The sequence below is a fragment of the Empidonax traillii genome, unplaced genomic scaffold, assembly GCF_003031625.1.
Source record: "Empidonax traillii isolate 1590-97213 ecotype Southwest subspecies unplaced genomic scaffold, ASM303162v1 scaffold70:size1330859, whole genome shotgun sequence".
Taxonomy (NCBI): domain Eukaryota; kingdom Metazoa; phylum Chordata; class Aves; order Passeriformes; family Tyrannidae; genus Empidonax; species Empidonax traillii.
Window position 1 is genome coordinate 456382 of NW_020955263.1, and position 25947 is coordinate 482328.

Below are 25947 nucleotides of genomic sequence, written 5' to 3' on the forward strand. Positions count from 1 at the left end.
AAGTTACAAGTCTGATGATGATGATAAGCAAATGAGAGCAGTTGTTTTTATTATTCAGGGTGAACAAAACACAAAACAAAACCCTAAATGGCAAACCACGTTTTCATTTTCTAAAATGGTTTTAATTGTTTGATGCCATTATATAAAGGAAGCTTATATTTTTTACCTCTACAGTGTTTCTTTTACACCAAAAGAAGATTACAGGATAGAAATGCAATTTGAGGAAGACAGACTAGCTCAAAGAATTAGCAGCACATCAACATTAAACTTCCCTTATGCACCACCATTTTTCATGTTTCCATACACAATATGAAATGTAAGTTGAACCACATGCTATAACCTAATATCATCTTTCAGATGCTGAATTCATTTGCAAGGAAGAAGGCACTCCATCAGAAGTAACAACTCCAGGCTTGTTGATTCAAATAGCAGAATATTTCATAAGGATACACAAATTAGCATCTCAAATCATTATTAAAAAGAAAACTCTTCACAACACCTGCAGAGCAGCCATTATTCCCCTCATATGCAAAGTGAAGCACAACTCCTCAGTTGTCAGAGAGGAAATTGTTGGGCCACATTTATCTCCATCTCTAATGTGGATTCAACCAACGGTTATCCTTCCTATGAGACATCTTTTACCAGCTCTCCAGCTATCACTGCCACCTTCAACACTTTTGAACCACCTCATCCACTCTTTCATTCTTTAGTTTTGCTGCTTTGAAGTACAGCATCCTCTTGCACATCTCCTAACTTCTGGCCATAGAGTCTCTTGACACATACCACTAACTGTCCTCTTCCACAAAGCTTTAATTAACAGGACTCTGGACTCAGGGATTTAAACAGGATTTAACTTCAAACAGTTCTGCTTGTCTGTATATTATAGAATCATGCAGCTTCTACGATGAACTATGTGCAAACTACTCAAAAACCACCTCTTGTTTTTCCTCTAGTCATGGATTCACTATGATACAGGATTTTAACCAACTCTACCGTGCTCTACTCATATGTCTTTGGTTTTGTGAGTCCCTCTGCTCAAAAAGTCAGCCATACCTGTTAATTTTCTCAAATGTCAGCTTTCAGACTCTCACATTACATCTTACGCATACAAGGTTCTACAAGTCTGCATAAACCTTTTTTATTCCCTTACACATTTTACGACTTCCAGTGAAAGATGAAAATAGTGGGATAAGAAAAATCAAGGATGCTTCTTAAAGAAAAATGGGAAAATATAAACTAATTGACAGTGCTGTGCACAACTCTTTAAATAACCACATAATCTAACTGTACGCTGCTCCACTCTTCCTCTTAACACCATCTTACTCATTATTTTCTTCTGCTCTATAACATCTGAAATTAGATTTCAGCTTTGCAAACTTATTTGATTTCACACTCCACACCCAAACTGGACAATCAATGAAGTGCATAAAATTAGGCATAAGAGAGCTATGTGACTTCACATGGTAATTGAGGCCTATAGCACTCCCGAGCTCTAAAACCCACCATTAAAGCAAACAGTAAAAGATACACAGGTAGAATTATTTACCTGCAATAGTTCATGTACTAACTACAATGAAACTATAAAGGGAGATTAAAACTCAAAAGACTAGTGGCTCTTATTCCTCACAGTCTTCTACAATCAATACACCATGATACTTAAGCATTTGATTCTTTCAAGGTGTTAGTAGGTACTTCTTACAAGCTTAAAAGTACTTGTGATAAGGTTGTTTTGGTTGTAGGACATTCATGAGATGGAGTTATCCAAATTACAGAAAGTACATAACCAGAAGTGAGGAAGTCTGAGTAAGAGTATAATGCAGTTCTCCCCTGCCTAGAAAACAGACATGAATCTTAGTAACGTAGGAGACAAAACAGGAAAAGGAGATGCACTGTACTCTGCTGCCTTAATGCGTGACTAGATTAGTCAAATAAGACCAATGAAGCATTGTCTGATGTGAAAAATATTTTCTCCTTTTTTAAAAGCTGAGTGACTTCAAAGAGTGTAAGTGATCTAGAGTTTTCAAAACATCTTTTCCTCTTCCAGATTATAAAAACAAGAGATACTGGGTCTCATTAGATGGTCAGTAACAGAAAGGAACAATAAGAGAGAATACCATTTACCTTAAGTCCTCCAGTACTGACTCATATTCTTTCGATGCATTAGCTATTTTTGCTGCTTTATTAGCTTCATTAATTGCATTATCTACTTGCTGAAGAACTCCTTGCTCCAATACATCCTGGTCATAGACATCAACTCCTAAATCTTTGAGCTCAGCAGCATGTGCACTGCAGGAGACAGACTGAATCTGCTGCCTGTTGATCTGTAAAAGGGGATGTCCTCTTCTGGGCACCTCCAAAGGAACTGCCGTAGAAGTGGAAGGCTGGCTGTCAGAGTTGGGAACTCTGACACTACTACCCGTGTCATTGTCACAAATGCCATTTTCTTGTTCAATTCCCAATTCCTCATCCTTAAGCAGGCAATTATTGCTTGAAGTAGTGGCAGGGTCTTGTTCTTGGATAGTGTCTGGCAGGGGGCTGTTGTCTGTTGGCATCCTCAGCTCAAAGGCAACAAAGAAGAAACACACAGTCACAAGAACATTCACACATAAAAAGCTCCTCATCAAGACTGTGCCCAAATAAAATACGCAAACCAATAAGCACATTGATGAGAAACTGGTGCTTCTAAACACCTGATAGTTTACTCCTCCATAAGTCCTCCCCAAAAAGGCATCTCCCCACCAACTTCCACAATCAAAAGAAAAGAGAGGCCTAAACCTCTTAGAGACAACTGTGCCTAACTCTCCTGGAAGATGCTGATACATGTACACACATGTATATATTTGTATGTATACAAATATTTGCATATATGTATGTATATATACAAATAAGACAACCTCTAAAAATTACACTGCTTGCCAGACAGTGAACTCAGTCTTGTGTGTAAATAGTCATGCTCCAGAAGACTAAGACATAACAAAAACATGCACAACTTAACATAACCAAAACCCAAAAATACAAGTTTCTGAAACAGGTTAAGACTTGCCAGTGAAAGTGCTGAGGAGAATAGCTGTCCGTAAGCTTTAGTTTGACAATTCAGTTTTAAAGTGAAATATAAAGCGCCGTTCTTAGGAAGTTAACGCTGGACAGACATACTCATGCAGGCCTGAAGCTGGTATGGTTCGGCACCTTCAGAACAAAACTGTCACCTGAAATGATGTATTTTTTTGTTAATTTCTACAACTACCTGAAAGGAGGTTGTAGCCAAGTGGGGGTCAGTCTCTTCCAGGCAATCAGCAGTAGGACAAGAGGGCACGGGCTTAAGCTCTGTCAGGAGAGGTTTAGGTTGGATATTAGAAAGAAGTTCTTTCCAGAGAGAGTGATCAGGCATTGGAATGGCCTGCCCAGAAAGGTGGCGGATTCACCGTCCCTGGAGGTTTTTAAGAGGAGGCTGGATGTGGCACTGAGTGCCATGATCTACTAATCACAGTGGGGCTGGATCAAGGGTTGGACTCGATGATCTCTTCCGACCCAGTTAATTCTATGATTCCATGATCCATGGAGAAACAAACAAGTCCTATTAACCTGCAGGAAGAAACTAGCAACGTTGCTGGGCTCCACCAGCAGCCTCTCCCGGCAGGGGCACGGTTCTCTCCCCTCCGCTCCGAAGGTACAACCGGCCCAGCGCCCTCCGAGAGACCCCCCCCCGGGACCGCCTCACCGCCCACACCGCGGCTCCTCCGGCGCTGCTTCACCCACCTCTCCCTGCGGCCGAGCCCCGGCTCGGGGACAGGAACGGGGAACCGAGACCGGGAGCGGCGGCGAGGCCGGGCCGGGCCCGCAGCGGCTCCGCACCAGGGACGGCTCCGCGGCCGGGCGAGCGTCACTTCCTCAGCGGCGGGGGCGGGACGGGGCGGTGCCGGGGCGGGCAAGGCGGGCAGGTCCCGGGCCCCGCTGCGGACCTACGAGAGCAGCAGCGGCAGCTTTTGCTGCCGCTGCTGCTCTCGTAGGTCCGCAGCGGGGCCCGGGACCTGCGACAGCGGCCCTTGCGCTTGCCCCGTCTTCTTTCCCCCATCCTTTCTGCCCGCCTCAGCGTCACGAACCTGCCGCGTCCAGCTCCTCCTCCTCCGGGCGGCGGAACTGAATTTACTCGCTGGCGGTCAGAGGATATAAATAAATACGTAGCAGCGCAATACGCGCCGAAAACTTTTTTTTTTTATTATTATTATTTTTTATTTTATTTTATTTTATTTTTGCGAGTTAAACGCCGGGGCGGGCGGACTCGGCTTCTCTACTCTTTTGACTTCGGAGAGCAATTTCTGGTTGGGTTTTTGACCGCTGAGCTGGTTTCTTCGGTTGCCCCGCGACTCGCGTTCTTCGTGACATCTCTCTGGCGGTGACTGTCTAGAAATAAAATGCGCGTTCAAGAAAACGTGTTCCTGATTGTAAATTGCTCAGGGGAGTAGACAGGACATTTGTAAGTGATAGAGGCAGGATGCATTCTTCCCACGTGCAATTTCAACGAAATGCTGCGGACCCAGAGAGTAAGAAAGCTTGTCTGCTAGTAACACTTTTGTAGTGGGCCTTTGAGCCAGAGGAATCCCAGATCCTACTGATCAGTGCACGTAAAAGATTGTGATTGTTGCTGTGCACAGTAGTTTAATGGTGGAATAGCAGAAATGTCTGTGTATAACGATGTAATGTGCCAATCATGAAAGTTTAAGGACGTAGGTTAGAATATATAGGGAGATGAAGATAATTTCTGTTAGATTTTGGGCTTTATCTTCTTTTCACCCTATTTTTACATGTTGATGAGATCCAGCTCTTTCCAGCCTTTCCTCATAGGAGAGAGGGTCGTGGTCCAGCCCCTTCTCATCTCACTGGCCCTTTGCCGCACACTTTCTGGAAGCCCCATGTCTCTTGCACTGGAAAAGTCTCTCTAGACACTGGTTGTCTGACTTTTCTTTGACTGTACTCCTACAGCACATTGATGCATCAAGTATTCAGCAATTCAAACATTTCAAACATCATTGAATTATTTTTTTTTGTTAAATATGTGGCATACCTAACAGACCCGCAGAGTCCTTACACACTTGCTCCAAGAGCAGGAGTTCTGTTACTTTTTCTCATAAGTGACCACCACCGACAGTTTTCAAAAAACGCTGTGTCCTACCAAGTTCTCCATGTTGCCAGCTCTCTGTGTCAGATTATACCATTTCCTTTAGTATCCACTGATGTATTAATGGATAATTCTCAAAATCATTGATGGCTTTGTTCTGAATTTCAGGTCCTTGACTGAAGATGTTCCTTTTCTTCCATTTGACTGAAGATATTCCTTCCATCCCTTATTCCCTTCTTCTCACAATGTCTGAAGTCTCAGGAAAACACAGAATGGGTTCTCTATAAGACCAAGACTCAAAAGGTCATCAGGCAAAGAAAGCAGTGTTACATGGATAAACTTGTTTGTTTCCTCTGCTCAGAAATATCCTGTTACTGCAAATATCCTTAATATTTAATAACCACAATGAGGAGGCTTTTTTTTTTCATCTCCATTGCCATATTCTAAGTAGAAGGAACAATATTTTGCAATTGCTGAAAGAATTTAAAACGTGTAGTGCAAAGTCTTTCAGCAGAGTGAGAAAGAAAGCAACGAGGGGCCACTTAAGGACAGAGCAACATCAAGCTATTGCCAAAACTAAACTATGGTATGGAGGGACAGGCTCACTTTTCCAGAAACTGATTAATGAGGGTCAAAAGATAAGTTGTCCTGGAAGCAGAAAAACAGAGCTTTGTATTATTTGCTAGGAGAGAAGTTTCCAAATGAAAGGCTGCTTCTTTCCTAAACTCAGGAGAAAATTTTCCTGTATGTGAACAGACTTATATGGGTTAAGAGAGTACTACTAAGTGAGAGTCACTTCTACTAAGACAGAAGAAAAGTTATAATCCAACATTGATTTCAGAGGTCTTTCCAACCTAGTTGATTCTGTGATTAAATACCATTGCATCAAAGCAGGTACTCACTAAACAAAACAGTTACACTGAGATCTTCGTGACTCCAAAGATCCCTAGTAGAGCTTGCTCATAAAGATTCCTATTGTGCTCTATATGTAAGGGCATCTATGGGACTGAAGATGATCTTTCTGGGAGTGTTCTGAAACCATGATAGAAAAATGTGGTAGTCCCTTCAGAGACTGATCAAGGGCATCTCTCCATGAAACACAGTCGAGACTGACAATAATGTATCAATAACAAGCAGTTTGTATAAACAGTCTGCCCAAACTGGGTCAGGCTCCTAGGTGCTGTGAATGAAGGCTGTTCAACTGAAGTCTACTGAAGCCAGGTCTTCCAGCAGATTTAAATCAATATGGCTCCATTAAGGTCATGGCAGGGATAGATTCTATAGGCCTTTAAAACTCATTCTGTGGTGGTCTATCCTTGATGCATTTGCAACACTATGCCTTTCTTTAAATTTTCTATCTCCACCCATAGTTTTGCCTAAGCAGGTGAGATCTGTCATTTACTCTGGGCTCAGCCTTATCTGTTGCCTGGAATGATTTATTACAAAGGCTGTAAAAGTACAAAATCTGTACTATAAAATAAAATTACTTTGAAGTTATATTTTCAATGCAGTCATTTTCACACAGAAAATTAACTTCTGATAAATCAAAAGTTCAGTTCTAGTCTTGGCTACATACACCTGTGGCTTCTGATACTTTCACATAACCTGCATGGATGCATGTTTATCTTTTACTGATGTACTTAATTGCATTTGCCTTCATTTTGTTTTCCTTTTTTTTCTCCTGCATATAGATAACTGCTAGCTGCAGTGCAGGTACTCTACTAAACCACTGGCAGTGTGGTTTCCTGGGCAGGACAGGTTCTGCTTGTTTGGTTAGTTTTTTAAAATGTTGTTAACATAGCTGCTATCTTCATCCCCCTTGTATGCAATCATTAATGATGACAATTCTTGCTGGAGTTGGTTCTGGCAACTTTTGATATGCAGATATTATACTCCTTAACTTGAACTAGCAAGATTGGAAAATTAAACTGTGTGGGCATCTTCCCTTTCTATCAGCCTTGAGGGGTCACTGGAAAGGATCCTGGCAGATCATGTGAAGCAGCAGCTCGGAGCTCAGCTGTTAGATTTGGAGGGCTGTGAGGAAATGCAAACCGACTTCCAAGGAAGCTCAAATACAACAACAACAACTTGGAAAGGAAGCGATTTGTTTCTGTTGCTCAGAATTGGCTAATGAAAAGTCAGGTTCTCTAAATTATGGTCAGTGATGAGGGGGAAAAGGACAGTGGTTTAATGTTTAGTCCATCATTTTTGTTCAGTTTCCTGGTTTAAAAGGTTATCCCAAGAGTCGTGGCCTCTGGGATTTCTGTGAGAAACACAGAAATCTCAGTGAGGTACCCAGTATAACCAGGAATAACCTGCCATGTCTAAGTCCCTGTTTCTAAGCAGGAGATGATCCTCTCAAGCCTCTCTTTGTGCTTGAGAACCTGGTTGTGCTATTAAGGGTGTGCCTTGCTGGGAGTTGGCCAAATCTTCATTCTTGCTTTTTCAATTAGGCATTTCCTCTACAGATTTTAGTAGGTATTTTGCCGAACTGAAGGCTAAGGAATGACTTTGTGACAGAACATATTTATGGCTTTTGTTCTGAGGAAGTTCTGTACATGAACTATGACTGATTGCAATGGAGCAACTGCACAGAAAGGCTTGAACTGACTGTCTAAGAAAAAAGTAATCTGAACCACTACATTTTCAGAGTTAAGTGACTCCAGGATTTGAACATCTTCTTTGAGCTCTCATCACACCAGTGTTTACATGCATTAAGACGACCTGAGATGCCTGAGCCTCAGGCATGTGACTTCTGCTTTTATTTATGGAGCAGTCCCAGTGGACATAGTGCTTTGCTAAATATTTAAAGATGTTCTTTCTCCCAAAGTGCTTAGGCATAAGATTTTCCTTTATTCGTAGATTCATAGACCTTAAGGCCAGACAGGCCCATTAGATCATTTTTCTGACCTGCTGTGTGACACACAGTAAAAATACTCAGTAACTGCTACATTAGGCCTGAATCTTGGAGCTGAGGTAGTACAGATGGCTTAGAAGGACATCACATTTTGATTTAAATACACTGAACAGTAGAAAATCCACGAAATGTCTTGATAGATTTTTCCAGGAGCTAACTGCCCTGCTATCTTTCAAGGAGCCTGAAACACATTAGCATTAAAAAAACCCCCATGTGTTTGAATGAGAGGCTGGTCTGTCTAACAGAGGGGAAGGAAAGACTTCAATGGAATTTTGTAATAAGGCTCAAACTTTGTAAAAATCTTGAGGCCAAATTTCAGGAGAACAAACTTTCCCTTACATGCTTAGAGGTCTGCAATGGGATGGACACGGCAGGTTTCACCTAAAACTTCCCAAAGCAGTTATATGCTTCCCTGTCCTATGACTGTTCCTAGAAGTGCTGCTTTTATGGCTGAGCTGATCAGCTGGGTACACTTGTCCTGCCTGAGGCCAGCTTAGAAGCTGTAAATCCCAACACTATGCTAGAGAGGTCAGTTAGTTAGGTATGGAGTGTCCTAGTGCCCACAGTCAGTACTGTTGTGCTAAAAAACAGATGGCAGTGGTATATTTTAGTGCGTATCAGTTTAGCTTCTCTATTTTTCAGTCCTTTCCCCATGAAGTATCAGCTGTGGGTCAGAGCCAACACCCTAGGAGATTTCTGTGCTGGTGGTGAAAATGCTATACACTGAGGCACCCTGATACTTTTAAAGCAAAATGCCAAAACTGTGATGAGAATAGATAATAAAAGATTTAGGGGCTGGATTACTTCTCAGGAGGGCACAGAATTGCCAACAGCATTGGCAGAAATGGGAATTCCATCCACAGTAATAAAGCATCTGTATCTCTTTGTACCAACGAGTTGAATGGCAAGTATCTCTCAGAGCCATGCCAGTGTAATAAAGCTAATATATCAACCTAAGAGAGATGCTAAGCTCTTTGAAAATAATTGTGTAGTTGGCAAGCAATAACTGTTACTCTTTATATTGCAGAGAAATAAAACTGTTTTTTTCCCCCTCCCTCACTCTCCCTGCTGTGGTGCATTTAAGAAATTAAATGCAGATATCTACTCCTAATGCACTGTTAGGTTGAAAAAATCATGACTGCGAATGGGAACAGATTGCAGAAGTGAAGGTTTCTCCCACCACTTTTCCATGGTCACCTTTTGTATTTCCAGGAAATATTGCTGGACTACAGCTCACATGTAAGGACGTTCTTGATAGTACCCAATTTTTAAGAAAGCTCTGAGTCTGTGACTATTTGGGCTGTCTGTTTCTCCAGAGGAATTAAAAAATTACTTTCTAGATGAATCTGCTGCAGCTTGTAGAGGCCTGATCCTGAGCTTGCAGCCAGATTATTGCTTCGTGTGTGTCTTTGCCATATAACTTTTATAGCTGTGTGTGCACAACAAGACTTTTTAAGACCCTGAGTATGCATGTAATAGGATGTTGTCAGAGCCATTGAATCAATCTCCTGCAGGCAAAGAGGGAAGTTGGACCTGGGCGTTTATTGAGTCTTTTCAAATCAGCCTTGCACATTTTGTGAACTTAATAGCTGTTAATTTTAAAGCTTATGACAGGGCTCTAACACTTGTATCCCAGAACCAGGATCTTCTACTGCCATGTTATCCAGGCACCTGTTGGCTGCTGCCTTCTCACCTGCTGATGACCTGTACTAGGTCTCCTTGCAAGGACTAGCACCTGGGATGATTCCTAAAGCTCACTGGCACAGTCCTGCTAAGACTGTGTTTGTACTGTCAGATGCTGCCAGGAAGAGAAGCATAATAAGTAGCGAGTACTCAAAAATCTTTCACCTCCTCAAAAACTGGGCTGGCAGAGACCCGGTAGCAGCCACCTGCAGACTAACACTAGAGGGAGGCATCGCCTAAAACAAATTGCTAATGCTTCTAAAATAGCGCAATTTAAAAGGATTTATATGTCTTGGAAGGGAACAAAACACTGATTTCTTTTTAAAGCCTCTGTTTTTATTGGAATACATTATGGGAGGCCTCATTTGTTGCCGGGAACGCTCTTGGCCAGAGTGAAATCCAACCCTTCTGATGAGGCGGGCAGATTCAGCCTGCGCTGCCCTGCTTTGTCTTAGCTGGGCTCTCCTGGGACAACCTTTAGCTCCGGGCCTGGAGGTAGTGCAGCCTCTATAAATAGTCCATTGCTTAATTCTTGTGTGAACAGATTTTGATGGTTGTGCCAAAGGATAAAGTCTTGTGTTGTTTTAATTCACTTTAGACTGACACATGCAAACAGATTTCACTGTCTGGCCTCAGTTTGTACTCAGAGCAGAGCTCAGGAAGATGAAATGTCAGTGCCTCACTCTGTATTTATTTCTGCCTAATTGCAAGCCTATAAGCAAAATAATAGGGATTCACATAATGATGATTGCTATGTAGGAATGGTTGTGGTCCCTGAGGAGACTTTCTCTCTCCCTCTTTACCCCATTAGCTTGTCCTGTTGCAGGGTGTACCATAAAAAGGGGAGGTAATGCACAGCTCCCTTGTTTGTTTTAGGACTTGCATGTCTGTAAACTGCATTTTGCTGGGTTGCACAAAAAGACAATAGAAGAATGTGGATAGTAATTTGAGGGCTCCACAGCAGTTGACAGTAACTCAGAGTTGTATTAAACATATATTGTACTGACCAGAGAGCTGGAAGTTACATTTCTGAAGTAGGGACAGGGTAGCTAAAAATCCTGCAAGTTAATTCCAGCAAAAGGGTAGAGGGAGTATGATTACCTGTTATTTCCCCCACTCCCTACTGTTGGGACTAAATGTGTTAATGGAGAAGGGAAGTGAGGTAAGAGAAAGGGCCCAGGAACTCTGGTTATCCTCCTAAAATCTTTCAGTGGGTTCTGTTCAATGGAGATACTTATTTCTTCTCCTAAACTTTTATATGCCTTGCCCTGGCTGGTAAGCACAGCTACACCTAGCAGGGAAAGGTGGAAAAAGTGGTCTGAGGCAGTCTTCTCCAGTCACATAGGAGAGAATGAAACACTGTTGGGAGAGCAGGAGAGGAAGACCTGAGATGTCAGGTGGGGACAGAAAGAGTTGTGAGAAGGAGATATGTAGATGGGGACCAGAGAGGAAAGAACAGATGTGAAGAGGGAGAGAAGGGTTGTTATGAATTCTGGAGACCAGAATGAATTGCTGAGCAGGGCACTGTAGAGGTGCATGGGTGGCTGTTTTGAGTGAACTTAAATCTTTGCATCTGTGAAGTATAACACACATGCTGACGAACTCAGGTGCTTTAAGATCACTGTGATGAAGGTCTTGAGAGACAGAAGATCTGTTGTCAGAGGGTGCAAGTTACAGACACTTCAAATGGATGACAGGAATTTAGAAGAATAATAAAATGTGTAAATTACAGCTATAAAGACTCTGTTTGGAGTTACTTAAGATGTTCCATGAATTTATCCTTTAATAAGTTCCAGGGATTGCCTTTCATCCTTTTGGCAACACCTAAAGTGTCCTGAGTCTCTGCTGAAGCGGGACTTGGTCCACTGTTCCAATTGCATCATGCTGCTCCATCTCAGCCCTAGACTGCTTCTAATAAAGGAACTTTCACAGTGTCTGTCTGCAGTTTCATTCTGTTGAATCCCTTGGACACCTCATCATCTGTGTTTCTCACCAAAGGCCTTGAGATATGTTTTGTTAAACAGCTAAAAGAAAATTGCTTTGGGAAAGCTGCTGATGTAGTTCCTTTTGCCTTTCAGAACATAATCCAGCAGATTTGTAGTTATTATAGCAGACCTCTGTTTAGAGCAAGGAAGATTTCTCAAGGTGCTGTTTAAAACTTCCTGGTTTGTGCTGCAAATTGTTAATCAGTCCATGACAGCATAAATAAAATTAGAGGGTTTAATTAAAACTAATGAATGAGTGAATGGAGAATACACAGCATGTTTCACTTGTAGCGCACTAGAGCTGTGAATAATTAAAATGTCACAAAGTAGGAGATGTCTTAGTAAAATTGTTGGAGCTGCAAAAATAGAGACCTCTGGACCTTGGTAGTTTGGGAAGGTTTTGCTCTTTAAATTGGTTGAAATATCTTTATATAAATTGGAAGAAAGATAAAAAATTATATACAACTCTTATTTTTATTAGCACGGAGTCAAAGCTGGAAGCTTGGTGCCAAACAAACCCTACTGCATTTTGGATTGGTTTGCATGTCTCTGAATATCTGTGTGCATATCATATTAATCCTAAAACCGTATCACTCCGAGGGTTAGTTTCTTCCTTTGACTCATCTGTGACTCTATTCTTGCAAAGTAAACTTATTATTACAGTTATTATACATTGTTGATACTTGTTAATGTTCTGTCTACTCAAATCACAAGCATTCTTTTGATTTAAACCCAAACCTGAACCACAGCCTGGACTGGATTTGCCTTTGGCTCAGATTTGGTTTATGTGACATGGTCAAATAACAGGCCAAGAAAATAATTTTTTCTAAACTGTTTTAAATAGATCCAGGGGGCATGAGGTGGAAATTAGAAAGATGAGGTGAAGAGGCTGATCAGACTATTGTAAAGCTTGGGATTACATATTAGACCCAAAGTATAAATTCTCGGAATAATACGAAAACATCTTCTACCTTGCTGCTGTACAGCTTGTTGTTGTCTGTGGTATGATGTGCTTTATAATACTCCTCTGTGCCTTTTTCTGAGGTTGACGTTCTCCTTCTCATCTCTGGACTTTTCCTCCCAACCATATGACATCTTCTGAGGCAAGGATCCTGTTGGAGCATGAAATAGGATCTGGATAAGTGTTCTGGCTACTGACATCATTGATGAAATAATAATGCCCATGCAACTTGCTTTCTGTGTCAAAACGACCCAAGGTGAGCATCAGAGAGGGACCTTACTCAGTGTAGGGGTTTAACTACAAGTATTGAGAGCTTTGATGAAGGCACCATACCTCCATCAAAGGCCTCTAGAGGCCATGGTCTAATGGTAGACAGTATTGGATGCAAGGTGGAGTGGGGTGAAAAGGTGAAGATCATCAATGAGGTAAGTGTCTATGCTGTTGTATAATCCTAGCTGTGTATCATGAAATTCCTTAAGATGGCTACATAAATAAATTTACATTCAGAACTCTCACCAGTTTAGCCTGGTAGGTCAAAATGAGAAGAACAGTGCAATTTCCAAGTGGCACCTTGATGTCTTCCATGTCCAGACTGGGTATACAAAGCTTCACTACTAACAATATCCATAATTCTCTAACAATTCCCTCTCCATGCTTGGTTGTCTGTTTAGCAGAAGATCAGACTAGATTATGATAATGTTCCCTCTGAGTCTTAAACATTTAGAAAGGAATAAGCAGACTTTGTCAGGAACTCAAGGGGTTTCTTAATGTTACATGAAATACCATTTAAAAGTATGGCATAACTCTAACCTGTTCACCATTGGCTTAATGCTTTGGCATTAAGAGTAGTGTGAAAAAGAGTGTCTCAAAAATGCATTTCTCTCAGAAGAGGAGACTTTTGAAGAATATGGAGGTTTTTACCATATATGGTAAAAATTTTTTTCCATCTCTATTTGGTTTATTTTGGTCCAAAATTCAAATATTTTGGAAGCAGAACATTGAGAAACTACCTCAGAATAAACTTAATTCTCCCTGCATCTCACTTTGGATGTGTTTGAGTTGGGGGAAGTTATACTAAAGAAAATGTGGGCCTTTCAATATGCTTGAAATCCCAAATATCTATACATTGTCAAAGCAAACTGGATTCTCTGCTTACCCTATAGCATTAGGAGCCTTGCTTACCCAGAAAAAACCCAATAATTAATAATCAACAATTGTAGTTGATCAGGTACACTCAATTCCTCACATAAATTATGCTGATTTATGTGAATTCTTTGACTTTAAGGGTTGAATTAATAATTCACTATAAATTAACATTAATCACAAGTGCAATTGAAAAAATATTTTCCCACTGGTAACTTTAAGATTTAGTTTCAATTAAAGAGTTCAGTACTCATTTTCAATCAACCAGGGTTTATATGCTGCTCCTGGTGACATCACTGTAAATCTGGGCTGAAGTTCTTATGAAGTCAGTGGCATTACTCCAGATTTACTCAGATCTTGCCAAAAGCAGAATAGAGTCCATCAACTAAAGCATTCCCTTATCTTCAAGGGGAATTGTTTTCATCTGTAATAAAATAGAGCAGCCTAGGCTAAACCGAGTTATTTGGCTTCACTGAGATGTTTTGTGTGAATGAATCTTTTTAGATTTGAGCCTAAAAGGATCCACAAGCAACCTTCCACAGACTACACTGGAGCAGATCCAGGCTCTGTAGAGCCTTTACTAAGATGCTTTTCATTAAGGCAAGATGAAGTTAAGGTTGTAAAAATTTGTTGGGCTTTTCATAAGAACACATGTAAAAATTTGTATTTCTTTAATTGTAGAGTCTGCCAAATAGGATTACAATGTATCTAGAAAGAGGTAGGCATGAGGTATTTGGGAGCCTGTCTGTTCTGGTCTGGTTTTGCAAGGGTTAGTCCTAGTTAGCTATATTTTCTTGCTCTATATATCACACATTTTTTTTTTCCCCCCAAACATGGATAAGTCAGTTACCATATTATTTTCATAGTTAATTGAGAAGTGCTCAAAAAGCAGAACTTTCAGTTGAAAATTCCTCAGTAAATAGTCCCATGTTTTGAACTTAGGTTTACTGAGTTTATTGCCTCCTACAGGGTAGGGTATGTGGTGTATACTTTTAGAATGTAGGAGCTCTGGCTCATATTTTGCCATGTGGTTGGGTAGCAATACCTTTGTTTAGGTATCTACAAAAAGCATTGCTATACTTTCCTTCAGGGCACACAATAGGAACTGTGAGCCAGTAAGTTCTGCATCAGAATGTATGTCCTTGCCCACTCCATTCAGCATGTTGGCACACTTCTTCCCCATTCCTATATCTTGCTGCAAGAATAATACGAAGTAGATCTAGAATTGGTTCACAGAACCCAAAATTTTTTCTGACAAGTTTTGAATCCTTTCTGTCTGTGGGAATGTTGGCAGGGCACTGCTTTTCCCTCTCAGTCAGGCAGGATGTTCTATACTCCTGGAAATGTCTTACTGTGTAGCAATCTCTGCTGTTTGACAACTGTAGGAAACACTGCTCCCAGAACTGCTGAGTGAGAGTAGATGCTGCACCGTGCAATGCACTGTCTGGAAGGGCTGGAGAAAAGATGTCTGAGGGCAGGCTGCTGACACAAATACAACTTTGCTAGCATTCAGTATGCTTTCAAGATGAGCAGGCTGAGGTAGGAGATCTAGGAACTCATAGCTCCTGCATCAGAAGGAAGCTTGCAAGACTTTTTTTCAAGATATACCTGATCAACCATGCAGAGAAGAAGGGATTTTCCCTTTGATTGAGTGGGATCCACCTCTCATTGTTAGGTAAACCTTTGTGTTCTCTAAATGTTTTGGATAAACATATTCTGGTTTACAGTCTTCTCTGTAGGGTAGCTGGGAACAGCATTCCTTTATAATTAGAAGTATTATGACAACATTAAACCCCAAAAGTGACATTGAATATCAAAGAACTTTATGACAGCCTAAGGAAATATCAGAAGGTCTGTAGCATGAGTTACATACAATTATAATATACCCAAACCTAGGAGAATAATGTGTGAGGATAATCTTAGATTTTTGTATCTGAAAGATGAAGAAAAAGAACAGTAAGGAAAGTAAAACACTGGGGCAGAGGTCCAGAGGAAGCTCAGAAATCTCCATCCTTATTATGTAATTGAAATTGCCCTTGTAGCAGCATGTGTATGGATGCTCATAGTATTCATCTGATTTTCGACTGTTTATGCCAGCAGGCCTTGGAGTCATGCAGCTGTGAATCAACTCTGATAACTAGGGTAGGATCAATACCTAATTCTACAAAGAAATCCTCTTAAAAAGGACAGGAGACCAAAACTGGGATTAATAGATTATTCCAGTGTACACCTCCAACTGCACGTCAGAGAGTTGCCAGTATCCCTGATACAATTTACACTGCCTCGAAACCACAAACCTCAGCAAGTACAGAAAGTGAAAGCAGTTTCAGAATTATCTGTGCTAGAGCGATTCCCTCCACAATAGGCCTAAGCTAATCTAAACTGTTGCTTTTTGCACAAATGATTATAAATAGAAGCCAGAATTTTGTCAGACCAATAGTGCAAACTTAAAATATTGGCCCCTTGGTGTCATTTGAAGAAAATTAATGCAGAGGGCCAAAGAGACAGAATCTGCAATATGTAATGCTCTGGAGACATAGCTGAGATTTTGTTCCTTGTGTAGCAGAAATAAATGCTCTTGGCAAGTCATAGGGGAGAAATAAGACATGTGCATAAGTAAGATTAATCAGTAAAGCCAGCTTCTATCTCATGAGTCATATCTGACATCAAAAAGGCCAAGGTTGTTTGCATGTTAAATTTGCGCTACTATAGGAAAAATAACAAAGAATCTTTTGTGCAAATTGTGCTGTAGATTTGAGTAACTGGCAAGAACTAGTGAGAATGGGGGAAGGGAAAGAAAGAGCGGGGGCTTCTCTTTCTCAGTAGAAAACTAAGTGTGAAATCCGTGACAACGTTCCTGTGGCTCTTGCCCGTGGTTTGTACATTTCGGGTTACACTGGAAGGGCAAAATGTCTCAGTCTTTACTCAGGTAAATGCTCAGAGAACTAAGTGGGGACGATAACTGGCCAAAGAGCCTGATTGTCTCTGCATAAAATGCCAGATCTGTTAAATCAGAGACAAGAGAATTTTTCCTTAGTGAGGACCAAATAGGCTTTTGTGAGCCACCATTGTGTGATTGAATAATGAGGGGCTGGGGAGAATGAAGCAGCTGCCAGAGTGCACAGTTGTGGCCCCCAGGCTGCAGGTCCCCTGCTCACCTCCCTTTCCACTCAGTATGTGTCGATGTGACCTAATACAGTAGTAGTCCCTCTTCTTGTGTGCACTGAGCAGTGATGACTCAGTGTGTGCTGCTTTGTCTTCCTTTGTAGCAAACCCCTATGATAGCTATCTGCCTTTTCTGCAAGGACAGGGAGGTGTGAGGGAGAGATACCGGGTTTCTGCAGCATGGTTCTCTGTTTCACTCCTAGATTTCCTGGCACAGTCAAACTTTGTGATGAACTGGACTTGTTTTCACTCTGCATCAAAGCATCAAAAGCACCTCTCCACAGGATCCAGGAGAAAGCACATCAGCAGAAAGAAAAGGCGTTCTTTCAGGACATGAGGCAGAGCTCACCAGTCTTGCTTTTTTAAAAGAGTGTATTGAATAGGACTCTTTCCCTGTTTACTGCTCTTTTCCTGCTGGTCCCTTTCCCCATCAGTTTACTGTGTCTGACTTTCAGAGCTGAGTGTACTTGACAGGCACAAGCCACCCTCACTGTAAGCAAGGGAAGGGGGCAATGCTTTCAGTATAGCAGAGACAACTGTCAGTTGACGAAGGACTGCACTTCCTCCTGGAGAATCACATTTCAAGCTTCTGCCCAGGTCATGCAGCTCAGTGATGCTCCCACATACACCCAAGCCTTCAAGGCACAATCTGGCTCTATTAGTTTTGTGGCAGCGGATGTCTTGGCAGGTTCCCTCAGGACTGAAATGAGAGACCTCCTGTGCTGAAAACAGTTGGGTCTGTGCAGACTGAGCTAAAGTGGGCTCTGCAATTAAGGTTTGTAATGGGCTTATATCCTTGGGGAAATGACCATAGGGCTGGGGAGTAGGGTGAACAAAGACTGGCCAAAGAGTAGAAACAACCACACAGGTGTGAAGTGTTGGGAATGCTGGGCACTAGGGCAGGAAGGTGGGTAGATAGGGGTCCCCATTTAATTTCCATGACAGGACTTGGTATGGAAAGCACTGTAGAACAACATTCATTGCTGCAGTATCAAAACCAAGGTGTTAAGCTTGAGTTTTGTCTTGCTGTCTGTGTTAAAAGTGCTATCCTGCTTTCCTCGGGCAGAAGGAAGGCTAACACTTCAGGACAATTTTTTCCCTCTCTCTTCAAATCTATTTTCACTTACCAGTTTTCTCAGAACAGAAAAAAGAAGTGGTACCCTAATATACTCTAGGAGATGAACCATGCACAGGCAAAATAGGACTTAGTGGAAGAACATCAGAAAGAGAAAACATGCTGTGCTTGTGCCACAAACTTGTCATCATGTGAAGCATTTCCAAAGGGCTTTGGAAGAAACCAGCACCCACAGGGCCCTACTCGATGGGGAAGATGGGGAAGGTGCCACAGGACTGCCTGATGATCCAGTGGCAGTGGCAGTTCCAGCGGGCTGAGCAGCTCTGCCCAGCTGTCTGTCTTGAACCTGGGGGCCTGCTCATGTTTTGGCTGTGTCCAGAGTGCCAGCCTTACTCCCCACATGTGCATCTACCATGCACCAGCATCCTCTTTATTGGATGCAAGGGAATGCTTTGTGGCACTGTGCCCAAACTGGCATCCAAATCAAGAGATTTTTGAAAGCAGCAAACCTTAAGCTGAGCTCTTGTGTGTGAGGGAGCTGTTAGTGTAGGAATGTGCTAGCAGTCCTGCTGCTCACTCATTTCTGAATAAAAGATTCAGATGAGAGGGACTGGCTGCCAAATGCATTGCTAGATAAAAGATGTAAAGGTGGAGTTAAAGGTGAGGTTGTGTATCAGTCATTTAAAGGTTAAAATCATGAAGTAATTAGCTATGCAGTTCCAGGAACTTCTAAATACAGATTATATTGGCAAGACAACCTGTCATGTTAGGAACATAAAACTAAAGCTTTTTTGTCTTCAGGTAATGAGGATGAAAACTTGATAAAGTCGGTAGATCTAGACTGAAAAATCCCTGTCCTCCAGTCCTGCCCTGCACATTGTGAGAAGAAAGCTTAACTCATATGGTTGTCACATGGATTTTTACAGCAAATGGACCTGTTAGCTACCCTGAAGTTTATTTCTTTGGCTGCGTAGAGCCACTCTTTGCTGCTTGGAGGGAATGAGTGAATGAATGTAAGTGCTGATAAACTTACCTGCTTCTGGAGTCCCTGCATAGTGTAGGTGCCTTGGGACAGAGTACTTACTCTGTGTTAGAAAACTTGGTGACTTGTGCCTCCCTGCTTTCTGGTCTAGCTCTGTATTGTCTCATAGCAGAGACATCCTCTGCTCTGCAGCTGTCATAACACTTGCAAACCACCCACTCTTCACAGGAGCAATTACATGTAACCCAACCCCTTGCTGTATGTGCAAGTTGATCTCTCCCACTGCCCTAACTCAGGCTCCAGAATCGCTTTGTTTTGCAGCGCTGTCACCTCTATAGCAATTGCAGCAGACCAGCTTCATTATTTTCCAATTTGTGCTCTGGGCTCTGAGACCTCAGACATGCTGGCCTTCTCCCAGTGGAATTCCACTTAAGCAGATCAGACAGGGTGCTATTTGCTGGCCATTCTCTTGCCTGCTTCTTTTGGAGTAATTTACAGTCTGATTTATCTTTCTCTAATTGTATCAAGTTATTTGTCAGCCATAATTTTTGCTTCTGATTTAGTTGTGTCCTCTCTACTCTGCAGCAGAAATTTGCCATAGAATTTAGCTTATTGGCGCTGATTTATTTGAGCACTTGTTGCAGTTTACCACAGCCTACCTTTCTATCCCTGCACTACCACATTCCTTACTGTGTCCTGGGCCAGACTGAAAGGGGATCATGGGGAAGAGCTCTGACAAAACAGGACCCCTCTCTCTCCCATGAAATCCAGTTAGATTTATATTGTTTCATTCTGTGCTTTCAGATCAGGAAATTTGCTAAGGTGGGCAGACTTTTGGAGCTGCAGCTGTTGCCAATGTTAGATTTACTTTCTCATCCAGTGTTTGATTTGAACTGAGATGTTCCAACTGGGATCCAGATTTTTGTTACTCTGAAGTTTGATGTTTGTATCCACTTCAAATACAGCTCCATGCACCCCCCCCCAAAAAAAAAATTCAAACACAACCATTAATAGATTTCTTTTTAGAAAAAATATGTATTAAATTTCATATTTGAGCAGAACAGCTTTTATGTTTCTCAGGAAGCATCCATTTTAGTTCAAACCAAAACACAGCCTGTACTGGCTATTTGATTCATTGATATCACAGATAGTTCACAATTATCACTGATAACTTTTATTTATCCAACTTAACTTTGTACAGCTTCTGCAAAAAGTATTTGGAAAAGTACTGGAGCTGGAAATGCTCCAAAGACTACATAGGATGGAGATGGTGCTCCTGTGACTCACTGCTTAGGCAGTTCAGAGCCTTCCTCATGTCCAGTCAGGACCTGAATTGCTGGTGTTGCTTTGGAAACTGAACTTGTGTTACCTGCAGCAGTGTCTTTGCTGTGGGGCTCTGCGCCTCTCTTATGTACATACCACAGCCAGGTCCCTCTGATGTTGCTGGAGGTGGACACTGAGTGGGACCTTTCAACCTGTTTAACTTCTAATGAACTTTTTCAGGAGAACACCAGTGCCATGGAGTGTGGTGGTGACCTGAGTCAGTCACCCTGGGTGCAAGAACAGCTTTAATTTAGTTTTTATGCCTTCATGGCATTTCTAATAAACACAATTGGCAATTAAGCAAAAAGTAGTGAAAAGCTACTTAAGATTTCTTTCCTGTTTCTCTGGCCAGAAGTGTTAGCCAGCTCTAATAAAAATGTTCCCCAGGGAGTTGTGTTTCGCAGTTAAAAGTAGGATTTGTAGGCCAACCCTTGAATTCTAAACTTAGGCATCTAAATGGAGATAGTCTAAAGATAAGACCAGCTTGGAGAAGAAGTCCTCAGAAACATAATTCTGCAGTCAAAAATACACTTTCTGGATAAGCCAGCCATCTATGGAGCTGTTGACAGTGTCACAGAAATAGACACTGATGTAGGCTAGCCCTCTCCTGCCCCTTCTGCATTGAGACACACAGGAAAATGCTGTTTTGTGCAGGGGGGGAGGGATAGGCCAAAGGGCTGATGAATTTGCTCAGCAGAGACAATGCCAGGTGCTAGTTTGACACTGGTCTGGGATGCTGCTCATTTTTGGGATGGGCCTTCAGGTAGGTATCAGTGATTGTCTGAAGCCAGAATCGGAAGATTCTTGGTAGCTTGGTTGTGCCATGAAGTTACCAAACCTAGAGGTCATCAGTGGGGAGGAAAATGACATTGAAATGAAGCACTGAGATTGCCTGTACTGTCCTCCCTTCAGCAGCCGGCCCTTGGGTTGCATTAGGTCAAGCCCAAATTTTTGCCCGACAGGTAGAAGAGCTGCCCACGCACGGGTCTGTGGGTTTGCGATGGGTCGGAGCATCCTCCCGCTCCCACGGCTGGGCACGTCCTGTGGAGCGGAGCTGGGGAGACCGTGGCTCCCGCCGTGCTGGAGCTGCTTTCGGTTGGGCTCTAAAAAGAGAAAAGAAAGCAATCCAGCAGTTTTTTTCTGGCCAATAGATGGTGCTCTCCAGCTGATTTTCTGTCTTGAGTGGGCGTTTGGCAACAGTTTCGAGCGAGCCCTCTCGTATTGTTAACTCCAGTAAATCTTTTCTGAACAGGGTTGAACTTCCTAATTATGAAACTTTTGGAAACTCTCTTCAGAGCAGGCCTGATTGATTAGGCAGATTTTTTTTCACATGTGCAATTAAGGTTTTATTTAAAGTTAAACAATGGTGAAACAACAAAAACCATCGTGCTGCATGTACAGTGTGCCGCTGGCAGCCTGACAGCTTATGAATCTCAAATTATACAATAAAGACCTAGTACCAAATAGGAATAGAGCATGTTCATAAATATGCTATCAACTAGCAACACAGCATGCTTTTAAACTTCCTGAAGCTTTGAATTGTGACAAACTAATATATTCAGGTGGTAGGTATATCAGAGTAGAATAGCTCCTTCCTGGCGCTTGGGACCCTTGTATTGAAGATAGAGTTTCACAGCTGATTTAAGCTAACTGGCAGCTGTGCTGTTGTGCACCCCTCTGCTGCCAGCTGGGTGTTTGCACCCTCCATGGGTGGGCAGTTCTTATCACAGAATCACAGAACATTCTGAGTTGGAAGGGACCCATGCTAATCTCATGCAACTAATTCTAGCTTTTACCTTATTTTAGGAAGTTTTCTCTGACATTATTTTGGTTAATGGACTTTCGTTGAGAGGTAGCATGTGTGTCTCCTGCTCTTGCTCCTGGCTGTGTCACCCCATCCCCTTTCTTCCGCCAACTTTGCTGTTTGTTACGTCCATCTGTAACCTGATTCAGTTCACTGATGTAGGTGAAAATTATCAGTGGAGAGTGTCAGCAAGATTCTTTCACTCTTTCAGCAACAAGGAGCCTGGGAATCAGTTTAGTTTGCTGAGGGAACTGCAGTCAGAGCTTCAGGAACCTGATCTTGCTCACACCGAGGTTGACAGCAGAATTCCACCTGACGTGGATGCCAGAGGAGCAGTCCCTGGGCACCAGTATTCTATGTGGATATGAGGAACAGCCCAGGGAGTTTTGTTCTCCTTGGAGTTAAACATACCAATATGTTCTTCGAATAGCTACCTGTTGTCTGTGTATGTTGCCCTTAGGAAAGCAATATTTTAAAGGACTCACAGCTGGTTAAGGGAAGGCAGTGTATCACAAGAGGGAGATGTGTTCCATTAAGTACAATGCTCTGCAAATGCTACAGCTGAGATTAGCTTCCCAGTGATCTCTTGATTTACTTATAATCAAGGGCATGTGAGCTGCAACTTCCTTTGCTCTTCCCTGTCAAAAGGACCTGTTTAACGTAAACTTAGGAAGTATGACAGGACACTTCTTTAAGCATTGCTGGTGGTTTATGTGGGGAGTCACTCGGTTGGAGGTGTGGAGCACGTCCTCCCATGCTGGGTTAAGAGAAAGTATCCAATGTGTTCAAGTTTCACGCTAACTACCCTTACTCCAAAAGTGTTATCACAACAATCTGATGCATTTTTATGGATATAAAATCTTCCCCTGATTACCAAGCTGAAGGGAATGTGACAGTAATTTGTTCCAGTTAATAACCAGAAGGCTTAACTTGAAGTAAGTTGAAATGAAAACAAGTGTAAACCAGATGCACAGAGAACAGAGTTGCAAACTATTGAAGAAGTGCTTGAGGTTTCTTGTACCCATTTTTCTTCAAAACAAATATAAGTTGAGAGTGCTCATCAAATCCATGGTGCTTTGTTCTTCCACTGTGAAAGCACAGTTATGTGCTGCTGAGAACAGGGAAAAGCCTTGCTTTGAACAGCATGTGTGGGAGCAAATGGAGATGGTTGGATTACACCAGTGTAATTTTGGAATGGGCTTTTCTAGTGGCTGTTTTGAGCCAGATTAGCAGAGACTACTGGGGTTTTTTGTTTGTTTGTTTATTGTTTGTTTGTGGTTTTTTTCCCCCTTAACTCAATAGTCAATAAGGAAAATTTTTACCAAGGCTATCTTGTGTTTTGCAAGGCTGTTTCTGATTCTTATAGCCTGTATTAACCGACAAATTCAGTTGAGGCACATAGATTTATACTTTAGTTTCCATCTGTCTGGAAAACTATTATCCACAATGAAATAAAATGATTTCTCTTTAATTTTTTTCTCCAGGATGTCAGACTACTCTTTTCATATCCAGAAGGCTTGCATCCACCTTATTACTTGGAGATGTCCTAGAAGTAAATTGAATGATTCAAGGACCAAGAATATGAGTGTGTTGAAGGGAAGAGGGGAAATGCTCTATACTGTCAAGTCATGCTGGTGTTATGATTCCATGTTAGGAAGCATTAGTAACATATCCTGAAAGAACCTAAAGCATGGAGACTTGCTAATGGCAAACCCTGCTCTTAGCACAGTTGCACATTAGAGTTTCCATTAACTGCAGCTGTGGACTGGTCTGAGACACGAGGTTGGTCACTATCTCGAGTGGAGGTTTAGAGAGGCTCAGATCATCTGTCCAGAGGCAGATGTTAGCAGCGGTGTGTAGGCCCAGAGGCTAGAGGGTGTTGACAGCTGACTTGGAGCTGCATCTAACAGCAGAATTTCTCTAAAGTATTGGATTGATGCCGGAAGGGGATCCCCAGCTCTGGCTGTCTTAGCAGGACATGCGACCAGTGCTTAGCTCTGTGTATTTTTGCTGTTACCTTACAAGTTCACTAGTGCTGCTGTTCTGTGTCAGAGAGTTTAATACATCCCAGAGCACCCCATCCATGTCTGGGTACTGGAGGCTGTGTGTCCACTTTGCAGTGTTTATTTCTCTGAAGCTGAGTGGGTGGTAGCCATAAAAAAGAGGCTTCACTAAAATCAGAGTGGTTTTATTTTTCTCTGACATACTTCTTTCTCATGTGTAATTCAACAGTCTTAAAGCTCCTCTCACTGGAATATAGTTTGGAGGCATGGGGGCACATCCATCTTCTCATGAACCTCAGTCTTGACAGAAATTCACATGATGGTTGACACAATCAGTTCAAGCAGGCTACAGAACTCTGCATTCCAGAAAGCTGTATATAAGCAATAGCAGCAGATACTTTAGGAACAGCAATTTTATTTTCTGTCACCTCATCTTCATCAAGGGTAATGTAGCTACTGGTCTTGCCAACCCAGCCACAGTTTGCCCTGGTGGGATCTAGCCAGCATATGGACTCTGCTAGGTCAGATTCGGTATCAACACACTAGGTTTTATTGCTGCCAGCAGATTCAGACATTTTGTTTAATCATCAAAATTTTTTACTAGCCAGGTGGGAATGGCCAGGATTACTTGGCTGCTATAGATCTTCTATCTGCCAATTATTTGGATGAATTATAGATATTAGCAGGCCTGCAAAAAGAGTGGTTAAGCAGAGTTTGCTTTCTTCCAGCTCATTAAACCGTTTAGCATTGCTTTACTCTCCAATTCATGTCATATATATAATAATCTGACCATCTCTATTTGTCAAGAGCTAAACCCTTACTGAAACACAAAATAACCATGGCTTATTCACCATTAGAGGTGCAGGCTATTATATTTATTTAATAGAAGGAACATAAATCTAGACAGAGGAGCTTTAGGAGTGCTGTGGGAAAGGAACTTTTACAGTAAGGTAAAAGTACATTTCCATTACTTCTGTAGTACATTTGAAGCAGTTGCTCAAGAAAAAGGTATCAAACAAAAGGAATTGACTGTTCCCTAGATCCTGAAAATTCCCAGGTGCTTCAAGCAAGGCCATGAGTTGAAGTGTGATCCTTCCACTCACAGAGTGTCCATTTCTGTTGCTCCCTGTGCAGCACAGTGCAGATGCAAAGACAGTGAGAGTGGGAACAAAGGAGGCATGGCATTCATCCATGGGCATTCTGCATGGCGGGGGAGATGTTTTCTGCAGTCTGTGTAATGGCTATTGAACAATGCATGCTGTGAAAGTGGTTCATTTCAGAAAGTTTAACGTATCACGGATTCAGCAGCGGTCCTGAGGATTTGTTTCCTGAAATTGTATTTTCCTCACTTGGTTCACCCACTCTTTGGGAAGGAAACAGAAAGATTTCTAGAAAGCTACCCACAGACATAGGAAATTAAAATCTCTTAGTGTGACTTGCCTATTCTGATAAGGGTAGCCTCACTCGAAGTGGTAATTCTGTGTGGCTCATTTGATGGAATTGCTATTCTCTTTTCCTTTTGTCTGCCTCAGCTGGGGCACTCAGAGCATCTAAACAACCAAGCTCATTCCCTCGGTCACCTTTGCTGCAGTTGTGCTTCACAGTTAGTTGGTTGGAAATAATTTTGAATGAGAGTTCACATATATGAGTTGAGAGCAGAAATAAAACATGAGTGACCTGCAGTTGAGAGCAGACTGGGATGAGAGTTGTTTCCAGGGAAAGGTCTCCAGTACTGACATCTGTGATACAGGCATAGAGACTATGCAGTGTCCTGAACTGTTGAGGGAGTC

The 25947-nt window shown here is 42.0% G+C and overlaps 1 protein-coding gene across 3 annotated transcripts in view; it reads right to left on the minus strand.

The window, feature by feature from the left end:
* ERCC6 (ERCC excision repair 6, chromatin remodeling factor) overlaps positions 1–3789 on the minus strand; it is a 46377-nt gene extending 42588 nt beyond the window's left edge. The window contains exons 1-2 of one of the 3 annotated variants that reach the window (XM_027880476.1): positions 3757–3789; positions 2122–2555 (exon numbers count right to left, since the gene is read on the minus strand). In XM_027880476.1, the coding sequence (XP_027736277.1) occupies positions 2122–2552 (431 nt within the window). In that variant the 5' untranslated portion in view covers positions 2553–2555; positions 3757–3789. Of the gene's footprint in view, positions 1–2121; positions 2814–3756 lie in introns of those variants that run through there. The other 2 variants (XM_027880477.1, XM_027880475.1) reach the window with 2 other exon arrangements.
* Positions 3790–25947: the final 22158 nt, after the last annotated feature.